Source organism: Dermatophagoides pteronyssinus, unplaced genomic scaffold (genome assembly GCF_027571235.1).
Source record: "Dermatophagoides pteronyssinus isolate colony J.1.1.1.1 unplaced genomic scaffold, Derpt_VIB-CSIC_2022.12 sq0006, whole genome shotgun sequence".
Lineage (NCBI taxonomy): Eukaryota > Metazoa > Arthropoda > Arachnida > Sarcoptiformes > Pyroglyphidae > Dermatophagoides > Dermatophagoides pteronyssinus.
The window spans coordinates 2,801,363-2,822,250 of record NW_027461530.1 but is presented as its reverse complement, the minus strand read 5'-3'; the positions used below and the strand labels follow the sequence as shown (position 1 = coordinate 2,822,250).

The 20,888-nt window shown below is 29.1% G+C and overlaps 7 protein-coding genes and 1 long non-coding RNA gene across 8 annotated transcripts; 3 read left to right on the top strand and 5 right to left on the bottom strand.

Moving 5' to 3' along the window:
• Positions 1-9: 9 nt before the first annotated feature.
• LOC113792651 (peroxidase-like) lies at positions 10-3,274 on the bottom strand. Its single transcript, XM_027342563.2, has 10 exons — positions 2,689-3,274; positions 2,225-2,628; positions 2,000-2,155; positions 1,822-1,926; positions 1,636-1,752; positions 1,426-1,561; positions 798-1,358; positions 568-737; positions 402-507; positions 10-344 (listed from the first exon to the last, which is right to left on the bottom strand). The coding sequence occupies exons 1-10, from the start codon at positions 3,141-3,143 to the stop codon at positions 131-133; spliced, it is 2,424 nt and encodes an 807-aa protein (XP_027198364.2). The 5' UTR covers positions 3,144-3,274; the 3' UTR covers positions 10-130.
• A 52-nt stretch (positions 3,275-3,326) lies between these two features.
• Positions 3,327-4,143, top strand: LOC142645116 (uncharacterized). The gene is made up of 2 exons (XR_012846294.1): positions 3,327-3,591; positions 3,650-4,143. It is a non-coding gene; the product is annotated as an uncharacterized LOC142645116 (long non-coding RNA).
• A 3,733-nt stretch (positions 4,144-7,876) lies between these two features.
• On the bottom strand, positions 7,877-8,579 carry ubl (Ubiquitin-like protein 5). The gene is made up of 2 exons (XM_075820500.1): positions 8,388-8,579; positions 7,877-8,170 (listed from the first exon to the last, which is right to left on the bottom strand). The coding sequence occupies exons 1-2, from the start codon at positions 8,446-8,448 to the stop codon at positions 8,010-8,012; spliced, it is 222 nt and encodes a 73-aa protein (XP_075676615.1). The 5' UTR covers positions 8,449-8,579; the 3' UTR covers positions 7,877-8,009.
• Positions 8,580-8,618: 39 nt separating this feature from the next.
• On the bottom strand, positions 8,619-10,056 carry LOC113792616 (cobalamin trafficking protein CblD-like). The gene is made up of 2 exons (XM_027342526.2): positions 9,122-10,056; positions 8,619-9,062 (listed from the first exon to the last, which is right to left on the bottom strand). The coding sequence occupies exons 1-2, from the start codon at positions 9,821-9,823 to the stop codon at positions 8,865-8,867; spliced, it is 900 nt and encodes a 299-aa protein (XP_027198327.2). The 5' UTR covers positions 9,824-10,056; the 3' UTR covers positions 8,619-8,864.
• Positions 10,057-10,201: 145 nt separating this feature from the next.
• On the top strand, positions 10,202-12,344 carry Su(fu) (suppressor of fused domain protein). Its single transcript, XM_027342524.2, has 5 exons — positions 10,202-10,697; positions 10,754-10,888; positions 10,957-11,835; positions 11,915-12,122; positions 12,203-12,344. The coding sequence occupies exons 1-5, from the start codon at positions 10,462-10,464 to the stop codon at positions 12,269-12,271; spliced, it is 1,527 nt and encodes a 508-aa protein (XP_027198325.2). The 5' UTR covers positions 10,202-10,461; the 3' UTR covers positions 12,272-12,344.
• A 7-nt stretch (positions 12,345-12,351) lies between these two features.
• LOC113792614 (uncharacterized) lies at positions 12,352-14,604 on the bottom strand. The gene is made up of 3 exons (XM_027342523.2): positions 14,410-14,604; positions 14,219-14,343; positions 12,352-14,151 (listed from the first exon to the last, which is right to left on the bottom strand). Exons 1-3 carry the CDS (start codon positions 14,521-14,523, stop codon positions 12,450-12,452), a joined length of 1,941 nt encoding a protein of 646 aa, XP_027198324.2. The 5' UTR covers positions 14,524-14,604; the 3' UTR covers positions 12,352-12,449.
• A 1,114-nt stretch (positions 14,605-15,718) lies between these two features.
• Positions 15,719-17,692, bottom strand: Ns1 (Nucleostemin 1). The gene is made up of 2 exons (XM_027342573.2): positions 17,537-17,692; positions 15,719-17,480 (listed from the first exon to the last, which is right to left on the bottom strand). Exons 1-2 carry the CDS (start codon positions 17,553-17,555, stop codon positions 15,769-15,771), a joined length of 1,731 nt encoding a protein of 576 aa, XP_027198374.2. The 5' UTR covers positions 17,556-17,692; the 3' UTR covers positions 15,719-15,768.
• Positions 17,693-17,799: 107 nt separating this feature from the next.
• LOC113792657 (uncharacterized) lies at positions 17,800-20,695 on the top strand. The gene is made up of 2 exons (XM_027342572.2): positions 17,800-18,332; positions 18,400-20,695. The coding sequence occupies exons 1-2, from the start codon at positions 18,306-18,308 to the stop codon at positions 20,233-20,235; spliced, it is 1,863 nt and encodes a 620-aa protein (XP_027198373.2). The 5' UTR covers positions 17,800-18,305; the 3' UTR covers positions 20,236-20,695.
• Positions 20,696-20,888: the final 193 nt, after the last annotated feature.

Genomic DNA, 20,888 nt, shown 5'->3' with positions numbered 1-20,888 from the left:
TATTTATTTGAAAAAATCTCATTCGTTTTTATAAGATTCGAATGTGATTGACTATTGAGGATGATGAATGATGATGATGATGATAGAGTGAGAGAGAAAAAAACAAATGAAAAATGATTGAAAAAATAGATTATGAAGAAGCGGCTACCACTGCGGCTGCGGCTGAAGCTGCGGCAGAAGACTTGTACATTGGTTTATAATGAAATTTCGGTGGTGGTCGTGGTGGTGGATGATGATTATATTGACCGGGTGAAGGTGATTTTTCATTTAAATCACCGGCTGGTGCACCTTTCCATGGTCCAAGATGTGTATCATCCAGTGTTTTACATGCAACAACAGGATTGCTAAATTGAATAAAAAAATGATTAAAATGAAGATCATCAACAAAGACAAACACGAACCTTTCACTTTCACCACGGAATACATTTTTCTGTACATATTGTATATCATCAGAATTGGCACAGATAAGTTTGGCCAATGTTATTTTACGTATTTCATGGAGTTGAGCTATTTGCGATGATAAAAAATTAACAATCCTTTATGAAACAAAACCAACAAAATGCTTACCTGGTGTAAATGAATGGACCTGATAACCATGTTCAAACCAAAATCTATCACCATATTTAAGATTATAGAATTGAATACCAATTATACAGGTAAATGTTGGTCCAACAGCTGCACCGGGTAATGGATATTCGGCTAAGCCGGCCGAAAATAAATCAAGATCATAGATTGATCTGCAAAAAAAATAAAATTTTGATTTGAAAATTCAATCAACGTTTTAAACGTTTTCGTACTTGTAAAGACTTTGGAATTTTTTGCGTTGTGATGCTGGCATATATTGATCCAATTGTTCCCAATATTCAATTTTTTCATCAAAACAAAATTTGAGATAATCAGGATAACCACGTATACCATGATCACGACCACGTTGAATATTGAATGCAGCTAAATCTAGTCCCCATGGATTATCTTTTGGTCGATATAAATGATTTTTCATATCGGTTGTAATAAATGGATCACGATTTTGTGCTGCCTGACTAATTAGACCACGTAAAACAGCATCTAATTGTCCTTCATAGAAACCGAATGGATTGAAAAAAAATTCTCGTAAACGATAACCAGTTGTTTTGCCATTTGGTAAAATTTCAGCAAATACACTGTTAACTAATGAATGACCAAAACGGAATGCAGCCGATGAAAATTCATTGATAATACCGGCATTTGCATATGGATCATATTTGCTATATCCTTTATATTGAACATTTAATTTTAAATATTTCATTGCATCCGGGCCAATAATCAGTGGTAACCATTCTTTATATGTTATTGCTTGTAATTGTGCAATCAGCACACGTCTGAAATGAAATAATTTTTTTTTTAATCCTTATCCTAAGGAAATTGAAATAAGAAAAATTTACTTACTTGGCTTCTTGATAAAGTGTTTCACCATCCCAATATGGATTTAAATATTTAAGTTCATTTACAATACGATTATGTTGTCGTAACATGATTATATGTAATCCTGTTAATGCAGGATGTTGATTGGCTCTTTTATCACCTTTTTTAAAAATGTTATTAAAATTATCATTAAATTTTGAAAATCATTCAGTTTTTCCCAGAAATAATACTAACCAGCTTTAAAACAGAAAATATTTTGATCAGGTTTTGAACATTGATCATTTGTTGCATCTAATGCCTGCGGTAATAATTCTTTACCATTTGCACCCATTTGTACATGCATTCGACCAGCTAAGTTAAGCAATTAAAAAAACCAAATTAATTGATTTGATTTGATTTTGGTTTATCGATCAATTTTACCTGGTCCAGTTTGTGTCCATAATGCACGAGATTCATTTTCCATACTGCCATAAATCATTGAACCATCAATATAGGCAGTAATTTGATTCATTTGTTGTCGCGGACCTTGTTTTTTGGTTTGTTTCAAGAATCAAATTTAAATGATTATCAATTTAAAAAAGATTAAATTCATACTAACCAAGTTTGCACTGTGGACATTTAGCTGTACGAACAAAATTCATACAATCTTCTTCAAATTTTGAATAAAATGGATCTTCTTTTGGTAATGGTATTGGATAACATTGTGGATGACGATTTGATCCCCATGGACAACATTGTATCATCTTACCATCCTCTATTTGTCAGAAAAAGAGATTTGAATTGATAAAAAAAAATACAATAAATTAGAAAAAACTAAACGAACTTGTTCGTGAACTAGGTGTAAATGCAATATCATGTGCAACAAATTGTCCAAATTGCATAACCATATGTGTATATGTTGCCGGATAATTTAAATCACGATGAACAACAGCAGATAATACACGAGGATTTGGTAATGGATATCCATCAATAGATTTTCTTGGTTCAGATTGTCCATCAGCATATGCTGGTGGTAATAAACGTTGAAAACAAGTGAAAGATTTTCCCCATTCCGGATATTGTAAATTATTACAGCTACCATCAGCTGTACGATAACGTGATGGTTTACACATAATATGTTGTTGACAATGATCAACTGCAGCTTTTGCTAGTGGTGATCTTAACTGTACGCTTGATAATGCCATTGCTGTTTCGGATGTTTCATATGGATCTAGATTTGTTGTCAAACTATGATATAATGGATAATTAATTCAATGATTTTTGAAGAAATTTTTGAAGATTATTTACTTTCTTAGAAGAATTTTACTTGTTTCTTCGAAAACTTCTTGATTATGATCCAAAATATTACCCAATGGTAATGTTGTTGTAACGGCTTGATGACGACTAACAGCCGATATATGGCTCATATTTGTAAATATACCATCACGTACTAATTGATCTTCTAAACGCCAATTTCTATAAACCATATCTTTACCCAACGTAAATGCTTGTTCAATTTCATTATCACTTAGATGAAGATCAATTTTTGATAATGGTGATACATCGGATGGTGACATGAATCTTTTCGGTAACATAATCGAATCGTATGTATGACCGCCACTTTCACCACCACCACTATCGATAGTATCGAAATTATTCAAAGGAAAAGGATCGGCATAAATCGATTCGAACAAATTAATCGCTATCACTCCGATCAAAGTGAGCGATAATTTAAAAATTTTTCTATGTGATGATAGATTCATTATTTATTGATTATCGATTGATTGATTGATTATTGTAACAACATTAGATGATGATGGTGATAATTGATTAATTAATTTAATTTACAAACAACAATTAAATTGTGAAACTTTTTAAAAACACAAAACAAACACAAAAATCAGTGTTGATTTATCATTTACAAAAAATATACGAAATTTTGTGTTGGTGATTTACATCATCATCATCATCTTGGTGGTTATGGCAAATAATGATACACTGCAAAAAAATACTGAAATTTTTTTTCTTTCTTTCAAGATAGGTTTTTTCGTTCGTTCGTTCGTTGCATCGAAGAAACCTGGACTTTGAAAAAAAGACTAAAACTTGTGATGGCTCCTTATTATTTTCGTTCGTTCGTTTGGATGAAGATGATAAAATCAAATGCGAAAGAAAATAAGAGAGAAAAAAGACGCCAGGATAATATAGAGACAGGTAATATGGCCTAGTTTTTTTCATATAATACATTTTAATTCGTCTTCTTCATTTTTAGCTTGTCAGAAAAAGAAGAAATTTTTTATTTTTATTATTTTGGAAACAAACCTATTTCTCAAATCCCCACACCCACACCCCACAATCTCATTTTGATTATTTTGATACTTTCTCTTCCATCAATCCCTATCGATTGATGAAACAATTTCTCTTTGAAAAAAATTATCAGATCAGGCTCTTTTCTTTTTTCTTTCTCTCTTCATACTTGTTGTTGTTGTTGGTTATCTATTTATTAATCTTGTTCTGTTCTGTTTGTATCTTTCAATCATAATCATCATCATCATTATTTTTGGGTTCACTCTTCACTTTTTTTTCAAGTTTTGCAAAAAAGTCCAAATGTGGTGATGTGATTGTGATGTTTAGAAACACTGCGGGGAAACGGTTACTCATTATGCTGATGATGATGATGATGATTATCAACATGATACCTCGGGTAAAATTATCATCGTAATGCCCGATCCTTAGCAGCCATATGATAACCCCAAAACGAGAAAATGAATGATGGAAAAGACTGATGATGATGATGAAATAACTTTCCATCCTTATAATCTATTTTAAATCGTGTAATCAAAAATCAAAACAAAAAAAAATGCATCTTATTGATTCGATTATTATGATTATGATGACCAGAAAATCAAGATATTTATCAAAAATCAATCAGAAAAGAGATACGAGATTTCATTTCTCTCTTTCCCTTTTTGTATCAAACTTGGTCCGGTTTTTTTGTTTTTATTCAAACTCTGACCATTTTGACGATCCAAATTTGAAAAAAATTTTCTTTTTCATCAACAAATCATAATCATCATTTTCGTTTCGTTTCGAATTAAATAAATTAATGTTTGCCAAACAAGAAAAAAAGAAGAAAATCTTATCATCCAACACATCATTCACATGATGATTTTCACTCGTCGTTTTTTTTACCTATTTTAATCGATCAAGTTTTTTTTATTATTTACAAAAAACATTTTTCTTGACACAGATATCTGTCCGGTCTGATGCGATTAAGTTTAAGTTTTATTTGAATTGATTTTTGTTCTTTTCCTCTCAATTTGGATTAATGAAAAAAAAGATTATCTCGAATCGATGTTTGCTTGGAAAATCGGTAAATTTGTGATTTGACCATAATAAGAAAATTTCATTCACCAAAAAACAATGATGATAACTAACCATGTTCGATCACTAAACTGAAAGAAAAAAGCACAAAGAAATCCTATTCTTTGTTTGGTTTGGTTTTCAATGACATTATTTTCTCCTGTATATATAGGAGATTGCATTCATTGCTTGTTTAACCTCGAAAGTTCATCTGATAACCCGATTTTATTTTAAAAAAATTGAATAATGAAAATTTTTAATTGAAGAAAATTTTCAAATTTCAAAATTTCATTTTCTGTTTTTTTTATTTGAAAATCATGATGATGATGATGAATCAGGAAATCAAAAATCAAATTTAAAAAATCAAAAAACAAAAGTTATGATACGGTTCATAAAACTTGTGTTTGTGTATGTTTGAAACTAAAATCGATGTTTAAAAACATTTTTTTCCAAACAAACCATAACAAACTATCAAAAAATTCATTTAATTTCATTCATTCCGTCTAGTTTTTAATTTTCATTAGTTTTCGTCTTCTTCTGGAAATAAACAACACAACGATGATGTTTATATAGATAATATTCAACAAAAACAAACAAACAAACATTTAACCAGAAAATAAATTCATTCATTCATTCATTCATTTAATCAAGAAAAAAAAATCCTTATACCAAAAAATAAGGATATAATACATTAACACAATAAGAAAAGAAAAAAAAAACATGAAAGAGAAAAAAAAAATAATACACAATCAAAGAAAAAGATTTGAAAAAAAAAGAAAGAAAAAAAAATAATAATAATAATAATAATAGTAATTAAAAGAAAAAAAAAATAACAACTGAAAAAAAAAAACACAAAAGAAAAAAAAAAATCACTTAAATAAAAATAAAAGATACAAAAAATTTATAAAAATTTCATAATTATTTTTGAAAAAGTTGCTTAAATTGAAGTTGTTGCCAAAGTTTATAAGAATTCGAAGAAATGAAAAATTCTGGCAATGGAACATAAGATGAATCGAATCCTCTAAGGCACCACAATTACAGTATGGATCATTTGCACGATTAATCCGATATAGATAGCTTCGAAAATCACCATGATTGGAAATGAATTGAGTGATTACATAATCTGGGGAAAGATTGGAATTCCTCCTATGAAAAATCGTTGGAAAAAACAATCTTGTAACACGGCCATTATTTGAAGATAGCCACAGACGATTCCATTTAATTGTCGTAATCCAACGAATAATTTTTTTCAAATAATTAAATGGACAAAAGAAGAAGGTAATATTATTCATGGTGGTAGCTTCTTTAGCTAGTTTATCAGCTAGTTCATTTCCAATATTTTGTTGATGACCACGAATCCATTCAATACAAATATGATTATCCTTAATCCAAGTTCGAATTTGATGAATAAGATAATCAGTGTTCCAACGATTATTAATGGCATTTACTGTACTCAAAGAGTCAGTATAGATGATTGCAGTGCTTTGTTTATCCTTTATCCAAAAGGCAGCCCGCTCGATAGCGAATTGTTCAGCTTGATAAACCGTACAATAGTTTGCCAATCTAAATTTAGCTTGAAAAATTGGATCTTCATCGATAACAAGGATGACGGGTGTTTGATGAACATTGTTTGGCCATGAAACATGGATGATTAGTTTCGGTTGAAATTAGCTTGTGATTTTGGTTGCGATGTAATCGGCGGACACTGTGATCGGTGAGGGTGAAAAAAAATCGAAACCCCCCTGTCAGAAAATAAATAGAACATGTTTATTTTAAGTTTGCCAAATGTGAGAGAGAATGGTTGTTGTTGTTGTTGATAATTTGTATTTTGGATCTAGCCTGGTGTCTTGGTCATTTTGAAGATTGTTTCTCTTCATTTATTTTTGTTTTGGTCGATGATGATGATGATGGTTAGTTGGACGATGGTCGATAGTGGTTAGAAGACGAAAAACAAAATGAAAATGAAAATCTAAAAATATTTTTTTTTCCACACACAACCCACACACATAAACACACACACACAACATATTGGTCAATGTTACATTGAAAAATACATCTTATATTGGAAAAATCTTATGTTTTTTTTTTTGATGTTTCAAATCATCATCATCATCGTCTATTTTATCCATTGCAATCGATCAATATTTATTTCTCCAAAAAATCTTTACGATCTAATATATCCGGAGCCCGATAAATATTAATCAACGCAACAAAAAGCATAACCGGTATAATGATGCTATTAAGTAAAACAAAACAAAAAAAAAAGTTAATTAGTCCTATTCCCGAAACGAAAGAAAGAAAGAAAATCCGCGGATAAGTGATTATTCAATGAAAATTTATCATTTTTTTCCTTTCTGTTTTAGAAAGAAAGAAAGAAATATAAAGATTTAAAATAGATTATACACACGCTTTTTTCTATAGATAGGATTCATTATTTGCCCTAAAGATAAATAAAATCTAAAGGCGGAAAAAACAACAACAACAAAAACAACAATGATATTATCACATTGATCAAATTATTGAATCATGAATGGATAAAAGTTTTTAAAGAAAAAAATCCTGAAGAAAATTTCTCCGAGAAATTATCACATCGAGAGAAACACCAAATCCGAAACAAAACAAAACAAACAAATGCAATATCCTCTTGTCGATTGGATATTTAAAAAATGCTGATTGTAATGATGATGGTATGGTGTGTACGGAAAAAAACTATTTTTAGTTTTAGTTTTTCCGTTTTACATTAATCGATTTTTACCTATGGACTTTTATCAGAAAAAAAAACATCCGATCCGATCCGATCCTCCACATCCATTTACATTTAAACTTTTTTCAATACACACAATTTTTATCTTGAATGGGATTATCATCATTATTCAAACATAATGGATATTTACATTTCTACGGAATTATTATCATCATCATTATTGACAATTTGATTTGTGGTAAAGTCTTTTTTCTTCGTTTGTTCGTTTTTTTGCTTGTCACACACAAATATATTTGACAGATATTTTTATTTTTTTCGGAAAAAAAAGAAAAATCATTTAACAACAAAAAACGGCGACAAGAAATAAATACAAATAGGAAATTTGTATTTTTTTGTTTGTTTGTTGTTGTTGTTTCGGATACAAAATAGGAAAAAAAATGACAAGATTTTTTTATTTAAATTGACAAAAATGTTGTTGTTTGGGCAAGGAAACAAGCATCATCATCATTATTATTATTGGTCTTATGATATTCCATTTAAAGGAGAAAAAAAAATTTGGTTTTGTTCATTGATAATATAATTCCAAATTCATTCCATCTTTTATTTCATAATCTTCCAATGTTATATGATCTTTGTAGATTGTATACCATTTTTTCAATACAATTTTTTCCCAATGTGTACCGGTTTGTGCGGCAATTAATTTTTTCAGATCACCAATTGTGTCATCTATTTATCAATGTAGATAATAGAAAAAAAGACAGAGAAAGTTAGAAAAAAATGAATAAATTTCAACAAGAGAAATCGGAAGACTAATTTTTCTAGTTTTACAGTTGTCGTTTTGTCGACAAAACAAAGAAAATATTAGTTACAGTCAATTAGAAATCATAATTTTTTCTCTTCAATTTGATTTCGAGGGGGAAAAAACGAAAAAACAAAAACATACCTGGATTACATTTGATTCGAACCTTTTTACCCAGCCGATCATTGCAGGTAATTTCAATCATTTTTGAAATTTTAAAGTTATTATTATTATTAAGTTTAAAAAATGAAAATTTCAATTCTTTTCTTAATAAATCAATGATGAAATCAGAATACAAAACTTCAACAAGAAAAAAACATTCGAATATGCAAATAAACATTGTTTATTGCGTTTCGATCATATTCATAGACGACGTTTTCGAATATAATTTTTTTTATTGACAAAAATATTTTTTAATTTTAATTTACAATAAGTTTTGTTCGGGCGAAAAAAAACGAAACAAAGGGATGATTATTAATCACATTTATGTTTTAAACACACATAGATAAATATTATATAGCTTTAAAATATAAAGAAATTGTTTTTTTAGATTCATAAGATTAATAATTATAATTAATGAATGAATGATAAAGACTTTTTTTGTTTCTTATAATTTTTAAATTAATCATCTAATGTAATAACTAAACGTTGTACAACATCCGAATGATGTGTGGCATTTGTAAATAATGCACCAACAAATGCATTTGTACCCCAACGTTTATGTGAAACAACTTTACAACAACCAAGATCTTCAATTTCGAATCCAAAACGACGATAACGTTCATCAGTTTCGAAAAATGTTGCCGGTGTATAGTCACCCTATTTTTGGAGAAATGAATTAATATAAAAAATCATCATTAAATTTCGAGAATTCTTACATAATACGGACGACCAGAAGATGGATCAACAAAATCGGCCCAATAACCATTATCTTTCAGATAAACACACATACGTTGTGCAGTGGAAACAAATTTTTCCAATAACAATTCACGTTCTTGATTTACTTCTTTCGACCAAACACTCATATCATTTTCTGTTTTATGCGTAATAGTCAGTACTGTTAAACCATTAGCAAGATTAACATTATTATGTGGAAATAATTCTTGAAAATCTTTTATCAATAACAATGGACATTCATGTGCTTCACAATGAAGATTTTCATGTTGTTCTTCAATCAATGATTGTGGATTTGGCATTGCTTTATCATCACATAATTGATTCAATAATTCTTCATGACTAATTGTTTGAATAATATTCTTATTACTTTGATTTTGTTTCAATTGTTTATCATTTGTTAATTGTTTATTTTGATAATTTTCATTCAAATTCCTTATTTTAAATAACCAATTATCATTAACAATACCAACATTACCTGGTAGACGAAATCTTAAATCGGGATTTGTTTCAAGAAGATCAATTTCTCTACCAACTAAATTATTACCATTATCCATAATAGCGGTTGTTGATGTTTTTGTTGTAAATGATACAAAATTTTTTGAAAAAATAAAATTACCCGATGATGATGGTAGAATTCTATGTACCAAATATGATGGTATACGTAATAACAATGGAGCAATCATTTTTGACTCAATAAATCAATATGGTTTGTTTTGCCTTATGTGAATATAGGAAAAAACCGCTCTTTGTTTTCTTTCTTTTTTTGCAATGATAACACACAATAGTTATATTATGGCTTAACAATAAATGAATGAATGAATGGAAGACCAACGATTAAAAATTCACAACACAGCAGTCTGTGGCATAAATTGAATAATTTCTAATGATGATGATGATGGGCGAACGCGTAGCCAACAAAATAACAAAATTTTTCAACGCAACAAAAACATCAATGTTTGATAAGGGGGGATTAATATCACAATATTGAGGACAAGTTCGATGGAACCATTCATAAATGAAATGTAATGTTACTCTTTCTGTATTTTTTTGTTTGTTTGTTCGATAAATTATCAACAGGCTTTTTTCTGTGAATTAAAACATTTCATCTTTTTTTTCGCGAAAGATATGGTTATCTTTATCCCAAATCTTTATGCATACATGGTACACAGTTGATCGATCATATGACGTCGGATACAGAAATTAGTGTTGATCGATAATAAAAAAAATTAATTGAAATTCATCATTTTATCAATTTATCAACGTCAGTGTTTCTCCACTTTTATCTATCTATCTCTATCCCTCGTTAAACGAAACGAAAAAAATGGAGATTAGAAATAATATACCTTTTAATAATTTAAGTCCAAATGAATTGATAATGGCATCAACAGTAAATGGTAATGGTCAATCACCAATGTCATCATTAATGATAAGACAACCGCAACCAGTTATGTTACCGCCAATGATACCACCAGTATTACAAGCATTATATAATTATTGTGCACGAATATATCCTGATCAACCGAATCCATTACAAGTATCAGCTGTAGTTAAATTTTGGTAAAATTTTAAATTTTATAATCAATAAACATTGTTATCAAAATCAATTCAAATAGGCTTGGCGGACCAGATCCATTGGATTATATATCATTATATTTTAATAAAGGTGATGACGATAATGGTATACCACCACATTGGCATTATATTAGTTTTGGTCTTAGTGATTTACATGGTGATGGTCGTGTTCATCGGTAATTATTATCATGTTATTCTAAAATTTTAACAAAATTATTTTACGATTTCAACAAACAATCAACAGTGCAAGCGATGCATCAACACCAAGTGGATTTGGATTTGAATTAACATTTCGTTTGAAAAAAGAACCCGATGAAACAAGTCCACCAACATGGCCAGCAGCTGTAATGCAAGCATTAGCTAAATATGTATTTCAAACAGGAAATATACTTTGTGCTGGTGATCATGTATCATGGCATTGTTCATTGGATAATAGTGAATCACGTATACAACATATGCTTATGACTGAAGATTCACAATTAGGAACCGTTACCACCGTATTTGGTTCGGTAACATTTATACAAATTGTTGGTGTTTGTTTGGAAGAATTACAAGCTGCACAACAATGGAATGGTTTAGGTGTTATTGATCTAATGAAAAGTGTACCGAATGTTGGCAATGCATATCTGATTACCGATATGAGACGTGGTGAAACAATATTCGAAATTGATCCAGAATTAAGAGAAGCTGTTGATGATGGTATTGCTACACAAGGATCTAATCTTAGTGGTGTTAGTGCACGATGTTCCTTTTCAACTTCGAAAAAAAACGACGACCATGATATCGATGAAGATAATGATGATTTGAAAAAGGAAAAAACGAATGACAACAATGACGAACAAAAAACAACGACATCCAACAACAAAGAAGAAGATAATGATGCTTCTACCTCCACCGCCAATAATCAAAATGATAATAATAATTTGTTAACAGAACAACAAAATTGTCGTACAACAAGTCGCCATTCATCAATGTCTGTTTCACATGATCGTAATTCACGGATGTCATATGCCAGTGAAACCGGTAATAATGAACCGTTTGAATTAATGCAAACAAAATATTTCGATAATATTCATTTAAAATTCAATTATGAAGCTGGAGTTTTACTTCCATTGGCAATTAGGTATGTCAAGTTTTGTGAACAAGTTTAAATCGAAAAAAATTATGATTAATTTTGATAAAATTTTCATTTAATAATATAGAGGCCGATTAAAACACGGAAGACATTTTACTTATAAAAATATACAAGGTGATTTGGCCATTACATTTGTAACGACAGCAGTTGCCGGTGCCTATGTTAATCGTGAACAACCATATGCATTACATGGACCATGGCTACAGATATTGATACCTGATGAACAATTAGATTCAATACTTTCTGAATTGGAAAATATTGATTATTTAGACAAGGTAACAGAAAAAAATCCATGTGAAATTTTTTTTCTTTTGCTCTAATCATTATTTTCATTTTTTGAAAATAAAAATTACAGGAAAGTTTGCCCATTACATATGAATGGGAACAAATTCATCTATCAATTACATTACAGCCAGAGGAATGAACAAAAAAATTTAATCACTGATAACGACGACCACGACAAATTTTTTTTCTCCACTCCCAGACAAATTAATCTCTTTCCCCTCAAAAAAATCTTATTTATTCAAGTATTTTGCTTTTTGCAAAGAAAAAAAATGAATTGATTAAAACAAATCAGTATTATTATTTCCAGTAAAAAATGTTCAATTAGAATTATTTGATTCCGGTGTGATTGGCGTTAATGGATCTGTAATGGATGATCGTCCACGACCACGACGTGTTGATGATAATCGTTGATTTCTTGGTTTATAAAGATCAGATGAATCATAACGTTTATTTGATAAATCATTACGATTTGTTTTCGCTATATTTTTCTTATTATTATTATTATTATTATTCGCTGTTTTATTCGTCGTGGTACTTGTATTAGCCACCGACGACGATGATGATGGTGTTGATTGATCAGATTTTTTCGCTGTTTGTTCTCGTAAATTTTGTTTGGAATTTTGTCGTAATAATTTTGATTCGGTTGATTTCATTGATTGACTTGTTGGTGTTGATTCTGCCGTGGTTGTTGTCGGAAGACGTTTTCGTATTTTCAACGATGATTTACTACTCGATGGAGTAATTGTAGTTTCATTATCATTATCATCATTGTTATTCGTCTGAATCGTTTCATCGGTTTTTGTTTTTTTATTCGAATTACTACTGCCACTACCATTGTCGTATGAAAATTCTGATGATAAAAATTTTGGATTTTTCTTTCGTTTACGTTTATTATTGTTGTTGTTATCATTGTTGTTCGAAATAGCCGAATCTTTACTTTGTTCAACATTTTGTTTTATTGATTTTTGAGATTTAGATGATGAGGATTGTATCGTTGGATGAGATGTTGTTGTCGTCGTTGATGGATGATCATCTTTAATTTCGGTAATAGATGCAGCCAATTCTTTAACAACTTTTAAACTAATTTTTTTCTTTGTTGTTGTTGCGGTTGCTTCATCCGAATCCGAACCTTCAATAGAAATTTCATCATCAAAATCGGATAAATCACTAGTATGAACGGATGAAACATCTGATATATCTTCTTGATTATCTTGATCATCATTTTTATCACCATCACTTTTATTTTGTTCTTGATTATCGTCGTTATTATTATTATCTTTTTTATCATCAATAATCGTTGATGGTAATTCATCAGGCATATTAGATTCTTGTTCAGGTTGTTGTTGTTGTTTATCATTATTCGTATCGATAATATTTTCTGTTAGTTTTTCCGAATCTTCATTCTTCGAAACATCTTTGGAATTACTTGGATCATCAACATTATCATTATCACCATCCTTAATATTACTTTCGACAATCATTTCATCATCACTTTTGACAACATTTTCAATTTCATTCGGTTGGTCGTCAATGTTTTGTTGTTGTATCGAATCTAAATCTAATGAATTTTCCTGTTCATTTTCATTATGTTCAGGTGTAGGAATTTCAAGTTTTGGTGGTGTTGGCCAAACAATATCCATATCAATATCCATATCAACATCCATATTATTATCTTCATTTTCATTGATAATATTTAAATTCGAATTGAAATCTTGTTCTTCGGTTTTAATTTCCAATTTTGCTGGAATGTTTGCTTCATCATTTTGTTGTTGTTGTTGTTGATTATTTACAATCGAATCAACATTATCATCATTTTTATTCGAAACGATCATTTGATCATCATTTTCTGTTTTGTGCTGGTCATTTGTTGTTTCATCTTTATTTGATAATGGTTCTTCGATTTTGATTCCTAAATATTCATGCAATACTTCATCGATTTTCATACGAAATTCCATTTGAATTTTTTCATTTACAACTTGTTCAATAAGATGTTTAATATTATTACGAATCATATCCGATCTGTTTAGTGAACAAAAGAAAAAAGGTTATCATCAATTAATCAAACTAAACAAAAGTAAACACTTACTCATTAATTTCATTTCGAAGTCGATTTCGAAGCTGATTTTTATTCAATCTTGGACTCCAATGTTGTTGATATAGAAATTTTTTAACATATCCTTCAACTCTTTGTAATAGATTACGATATGATGGCTATATAAAAATGGAGAGATAAAAAAGAATTTGATTGTGAAACAAACATTCAATCATTAAAATTACCTTTATATCGACATCGGCCATACATTGTTTTCGTAATTCATCAAATGTACCGTGTGTTTTAAGATTATCGATAACTTTTTCCATACATTTTTTCGATTCATCCGTGCTTAACATTTTTGTTTTTTGTTTTTAATTTTATTGAAAAAAAAACTTTTAAAAATTTAACAAATAATAATAATGATGATTGTAAACAAAAATCAACAGTGAATTTTTTTGCAGGTTTGATTTGCGCCTGCGCACAATCTTTATCAATGCATTCGAAATGGCCGCTCGAAACAAAAGGAACTTGACATCTCATTCAAACACAACAAGATTTTCATCCCAAAATCATCATTTCCTTTTCCTAATTTTCAAGTTTACAATTTTATCGACAAAAATAAAATTTAAATTTGAATTTTTTCGTTTCATAAAAAAAGTGTGTTTGTGTGTGTAACTTTCCCACTCTCTTTCCAATTTCAATGATTTTTGTTCTGTTTAATGTTTACTTTTTTTTTCTTCTCGATGCATCGGTTATTCTCTTTCTTTCGTTTTTGTTTGAAAATTCCCCAAACTCTATTGAATGAATGAATGAATGAAAGTTCCCAGCTACCATTGTGTATCATCATTTTTTTGAATAAGAATACTATGCAAACAACCAACCAAACAATATGATAATATTCCAGGAATGATCTTACCGAATCTTATTACCAATTGGAAAATGAATGAATGAAAAAAGAAGAAGAAATATTCATCATCATCATCATCAAGATTCATTCGAAAATCAGAATACAAAAAAAAAAAAAATTGTCACCCGTTTCCGAGATTTTCCGTATCTAAAAAAAGTTTCAAACACACACACACACACACATACATCACCTATGTGATTTGATAAAGTTTTTTTCTTGTTTGAAGTAGGTTATTTTTTTCACCACTATTATTCTGTTTGTATTCCTCATTCACTCAGTAATGAATGAATGAGGAATTGAAGAAAAAATTAGAATGACAAAACATGAAAACAAACAAAACTTTTTTGCCGTGTTTGTCATATAATGTACTGTTATTATGGTATTCTTGAAATGAAAAATTAGTTTTCATCATCACTTCCTCACTTCATAACCGAATGTCAAACCAAACCGATTCATTCAATGATGGATGGATGGAGAATTAATCTTTTTTTTTCCATCAAAAAAAACCAAAAACGAATCATAATCGATTGGATTCAGATGGTGGTTACATTGATTTAGAACAAACAAAAGAAATAAAATAAAATTTTAGCACCATCAGAATTCAATTGATTAAAATTCGTTTCAATCAACCAAAAAAACAAATCTTTTCCAAAAAAAGAAAATTTTATTTAAATTTTTATAACAAAAAAATTTTCTAAAAATAATCATCAAATTCATAATCCTCATCCTCCGCATGTTCAAGATTAATCTTTTCCAATTGATTCGATAATTTTGAATCTTTTTTACGCTGTTTTTTCATTCGTTTAAATTGTGTTCGAATATTTTTATTCAATTGCATACCCGATACTGATTCTTTCATTTCAACATCATCATCATCGTTATCGTTCGAATTGGTCATCATCTTTTTAACCGATGATGATGTTTCCATACAAACATCTTGATCATCATCATCATCGATTTGAATCAATGTTTTGATTGCAATAGAATCTTCATCATTTTCTGATCGTAAGTTAAATTGTTCTAAATTTTCATCCATCATTTGTTCATAGGTTTCTTCGGACATTTGATCGACAGTAAATTCTTTTTCCGTTAATTTATCAACAAATTTTAATTGAATTGTTGAATTCAATTCTTCCGGTGGTATTGTATAATATTTTAATTTTCCTGCATTCCAATCTTGTAAAATTTTTTTGGCCGATGATTCTAGATTTAGTCGACCACCTTTATTAATTTTTCCAAAACGTTTAGCAATTAATCTTAAAAATTCTTCAACCGTTTCGAATTCGGTTAGGCCATAAATTCGAGATAAATCTTTTGGATTTATACGATTCAAAATAGCTCGAACCGGTAATATTGGATCATCTAATTTATCAATATTGATTGCATTACGTAAAGCTAATATTGATGCATTTGTGGTCGTGGATGAACTGCTACCAGAAGAATTTTTAGCAAAAACAATACCCGGTGAATCAATTAATTTAATCTTTTTATCCAACGATACAGTTTGCATTGAACGTGTTAATCCGGGTGTTGGACCAACATTACAAACATATGTACGTTTTAAACTATTAATAACACTTGATTTTCCAACATTTGGATAACCAACAATACCGATCATTATTGATGTTTTAACATTTCGATTATGACAATAATTATTTAAAATTTTCATTAGAAAATCCAAACCAAGACATTTATTTGATTTCATCAATTCATCTGAACTGTACAGTATATTTACTTTACTTGTACTTAGATTTTTTGATTGATTTTGTGTACAAGATTTAAATGGTACTGTAATAAAATAATTTCTCAGATATTTTAACCATTTAATTAGATTTGTTTTGGGTATCAAATCACATTTGTTCATTAATAAAATAATTTTTTTATCCGGATGATTTTTTGCGATGATTTCTTCAATTTCAAAACAACGTGTACCAAGTGGATCACGTGCATCAATAACTTCGATAATTATATCGGATGATTCGAGAACTTTTTCAACATCTTTATAAAATGATTTTGTATTTGATAAATCGGAATTTTTATTGATTAAATATTCTTCAACTGCGGTTTTATTTTCAAAATCGGCAGCTCTTTTTTCAGCATTCAATAATAATGTTTCGAAATCACGTTTACGTCGATCTTCATCGGTTTCCTGTTGTTTGGCTTGACGAATTTTTTTCAATTGTAATTTCTGTAGCTCTTTTTGTTCTTCGGCAATTTTTTTGTGTTCTTGAATTTCATTTAAGATTTGTTCTTTAAATGGTAAACTATTCGGTATTCCAGGATCTCGACGTTTATTTCTTGTCGATGTTTTCTTTTTCAATTCTTTTCGTAATTTACGATTATGATCACGAACTCTTTTTTCAACTTTATATCGCCGTTTGGCAGGGATTCGTTTGCTTGGTTTTTCTGCAAAGTAAAAAAAAATCTTTAGTTTTTCTCTAATATTGACATCAAAAACTTACTATGAAATCCTTTAGTCATTTTTAAAGTTATAATTTGAAATTCTTCAAAAAGATTCAATAAAAAATAATTTTATCAAACGTGGAATTCTGTTTGGTTCTTCCTTCGAGCATCGACCATGTGTTTTTTTTAATTTTTGATCTGTTTTACACTGCCATCTTTTAATTGGAAAAAAAACTTCAACAATAAAAAAAATCGATCCTGTTCATAAATGTTGGAACAAAATGGGAGGGGCCAAACAAATGTATATCATCAACATTTAGAATAGAATAGAATAAGGGGGGAATAGATATTGAGCTCAATTTTTTTCCTCTTCTTCTTCAATGACTGAAAATTGTGAATTGTGATATTGTCATCCGTCAATATATACACCACAAAAAAAATATTTTGCATTCTGTAATAAAGATGATGGTGATGGATTCTGTTCCATACAATTTTATTGTTTTTTCATCAAAAACAACAACAACGACATTATTCTCATTCATGTGACCCATCATCATCATCATCATCATCATGATAGGATCCATCTAAACCACCAACCAAAAAACAACAACAAAAAATTGTTTTTTTTTCTTCTGTTTACTTTATGTTTATTATTTTTTTCATATGTGTTTTACGTTTTTTTTCTTTCTTCTTAAATTTTGTTTGTTTGTTTGTATGTCAACATCCCATTCATTTCATTTCATTTCCATTCATCGAACGTTCGGAAGGCCATATACGAAAAATCCAATTCAATTTAATTTTTGATTAGACAACACAAACTCTACAACCATGTCTTTTTTCAATCAAACATTGAAAGTAATTATAAATTGTTTTTTTTTTTTGTTTGTGTGAGAAAAATATCTGATTTGAATTTTTTTTCTAGCGTAATTCAAAACTTGATTTAAGTAGACCTGATCTACTTAAATTAGTATCAATGCTTGAAGGTGAATTACAGGCACGTGAAATTGCAATAGCTGTATTAAAATCCGAGCAAATAAAACGGCTATTGAATCCAATACGTTCGATACAACCAATCAGTGGTTTTCGTATGACCAAACAAATTGATAATTGTACACCGAATAATCAAACTGAATTAATGACTGCTGAACAAACAATAAAATACTCATCCGATCCATTGATTGCATTATCACGTGATTCATCATTAGCCATTTATGAACCATCATCATCATTGGATTATACAAAAACATTATCATTATATAATATTAAAACATTTCAATTGGAAAATCTAATCAATAATCAACATCGATTATATATAAAAACGAATGAACATTTGAAATTTTTAGAAAATCAATATGAATTAATGCTCAATGAACTTGCAGTGGAACGAAGAAAAAATGATCAATTTAAAAATAATAATGATTCCAATTTTGATCCAAATTATGATCGTCTAAAACAAGAAAAGAAAATCGAAGAATTAAATCAACAATTAAATGAAACAAAAGATAATATGAAACAAATAATTCTATCATTATTACATGAACGTAAACAATTAATTTTAAAATTGATTGATGAAAAACATCAAAATGAACAATTGGAACAAGCACTTAACATTGAAAAAAGTAAAATGATCGAAATGGTCGAAGGTCTTGAAGATGAAAGTAAGCGATCATTACAAATGGAAGCTGAATTGGAAAAATATTTAAATGATTTTGAAAAAGAACGACAAGAATTTCAGCAACAATTACAAGCAAGTGAACAAAAAAATATTTCATTAACAACAGAAAATGAACGTTTACGTAATATGATTGAATCTTTACAAGCTCAATTGATTGGTAAAGGATCAAAATCGATTACCAATAATAATAATAATATTGATCAAGAAAAATGGAATCTTGGTGAAGGTGTTCGTTCATCGATTGTAACAACAACACCAGTTGGTCCAAAAGTTCAATCACTTTCTTCCGTTAATCCAGTATTTCATCCAAAAGCTAGTGTTGCTCAACCAATTCCATTGATAGCAGCTAATAATAATAAAACAATGGTTCCTAGTGGTGATACCATAACAACGAGGACAACAACTGTCGGATCGTCGACCAAAAGTATTCAACATACACAACAAGATACGAATCTTAATAATAATAATACGATATTACCACCGCCATCGATACCTGTGCCACAACCTAAACAACATCAATCATCAAATCATCATTGTAAATCATTGGCATCAATAGCAGCTGAAAATATAAATAGTAATCTTAATGATAATGATAATAATGATGATAATCATAAGAAATTATCTTCCAAATCGGTTTCATTGGATACATCTGTCAAACAAACAGTAATGTTTTATGAAAATTCTGCCAAAACAACAACAATAACAACATCTGTAACAACAACAGCGACAACAACAATGACAACATCATCATCATTATCATCGATATCGACAACCGGAACAATGGTAAAAAAACCATTGACCGGTCCAAGACCAACACCACCACCGATACCGCCAAATAAACCTTCAATTAAGCCAGTTCTTCCTCATCAAGCTATCTTATCATTCAATAAAACAAATAATAATAATAATAATAAAGATTCGAATGCAATAACAAATAATAATAACATTAATAAGAATATTAATTCACAAACATCAAACAAAACAAATAATAAGACTAAAAATGCATCACCATCACAAAAACAAGGATCAGGTGGTGCTGCATCATCTATTTTGAAAAAATTTAGTTTCGATGGAAAAAGTTGAAACTGAAAAGAAGAAAAAAAAATCAATCAATCAATCAAAATACACTGATATCAATAATTTCCGGACCAAAAATATGCAAATCTAATACAGCAGAGTTTCAACAGAATCTGTTTGTTTTTGTTTTGTTTTGTTTCACATACATACACCACAATCACAAATACACACACATTTGATAATGATTATTTTGTATTAGATAATTTCGATAACGCATTTTTCATCACTCTAATTTTTAAATTTTTTTTTAAATTACTTCAAAGAAATCATTAGTGACACACATACACATTGTTAATTCTTATTATTCATTTTTTTTCTTGATGAAATGTGATTTTCTTCTTTTTTCAAATTATATCGATGTACTGTACTTTTTTTAAATAGTTGATTAATTGATTGTTTGATTATCAAAAATTGTTTTTTTTGGTCTCATAATATGGCAGTCTGTAAATAAATCGAAATCCAAAAAGTTTTTGATGATCATATTTTTCTACGAGTGATTTGCGCACGCTTTCCTTAAAAGTCAAACTTAAGGGAGCATTTTTTAAGCGAACGCTATTCATTTCTCTAATTTTGATTCTTGATTATATAGATGTTTTTTTTTAATTTTACAATGAAATTTTATTTTAAAATAAATCAGGAAATCAAAAATAAAATTATAG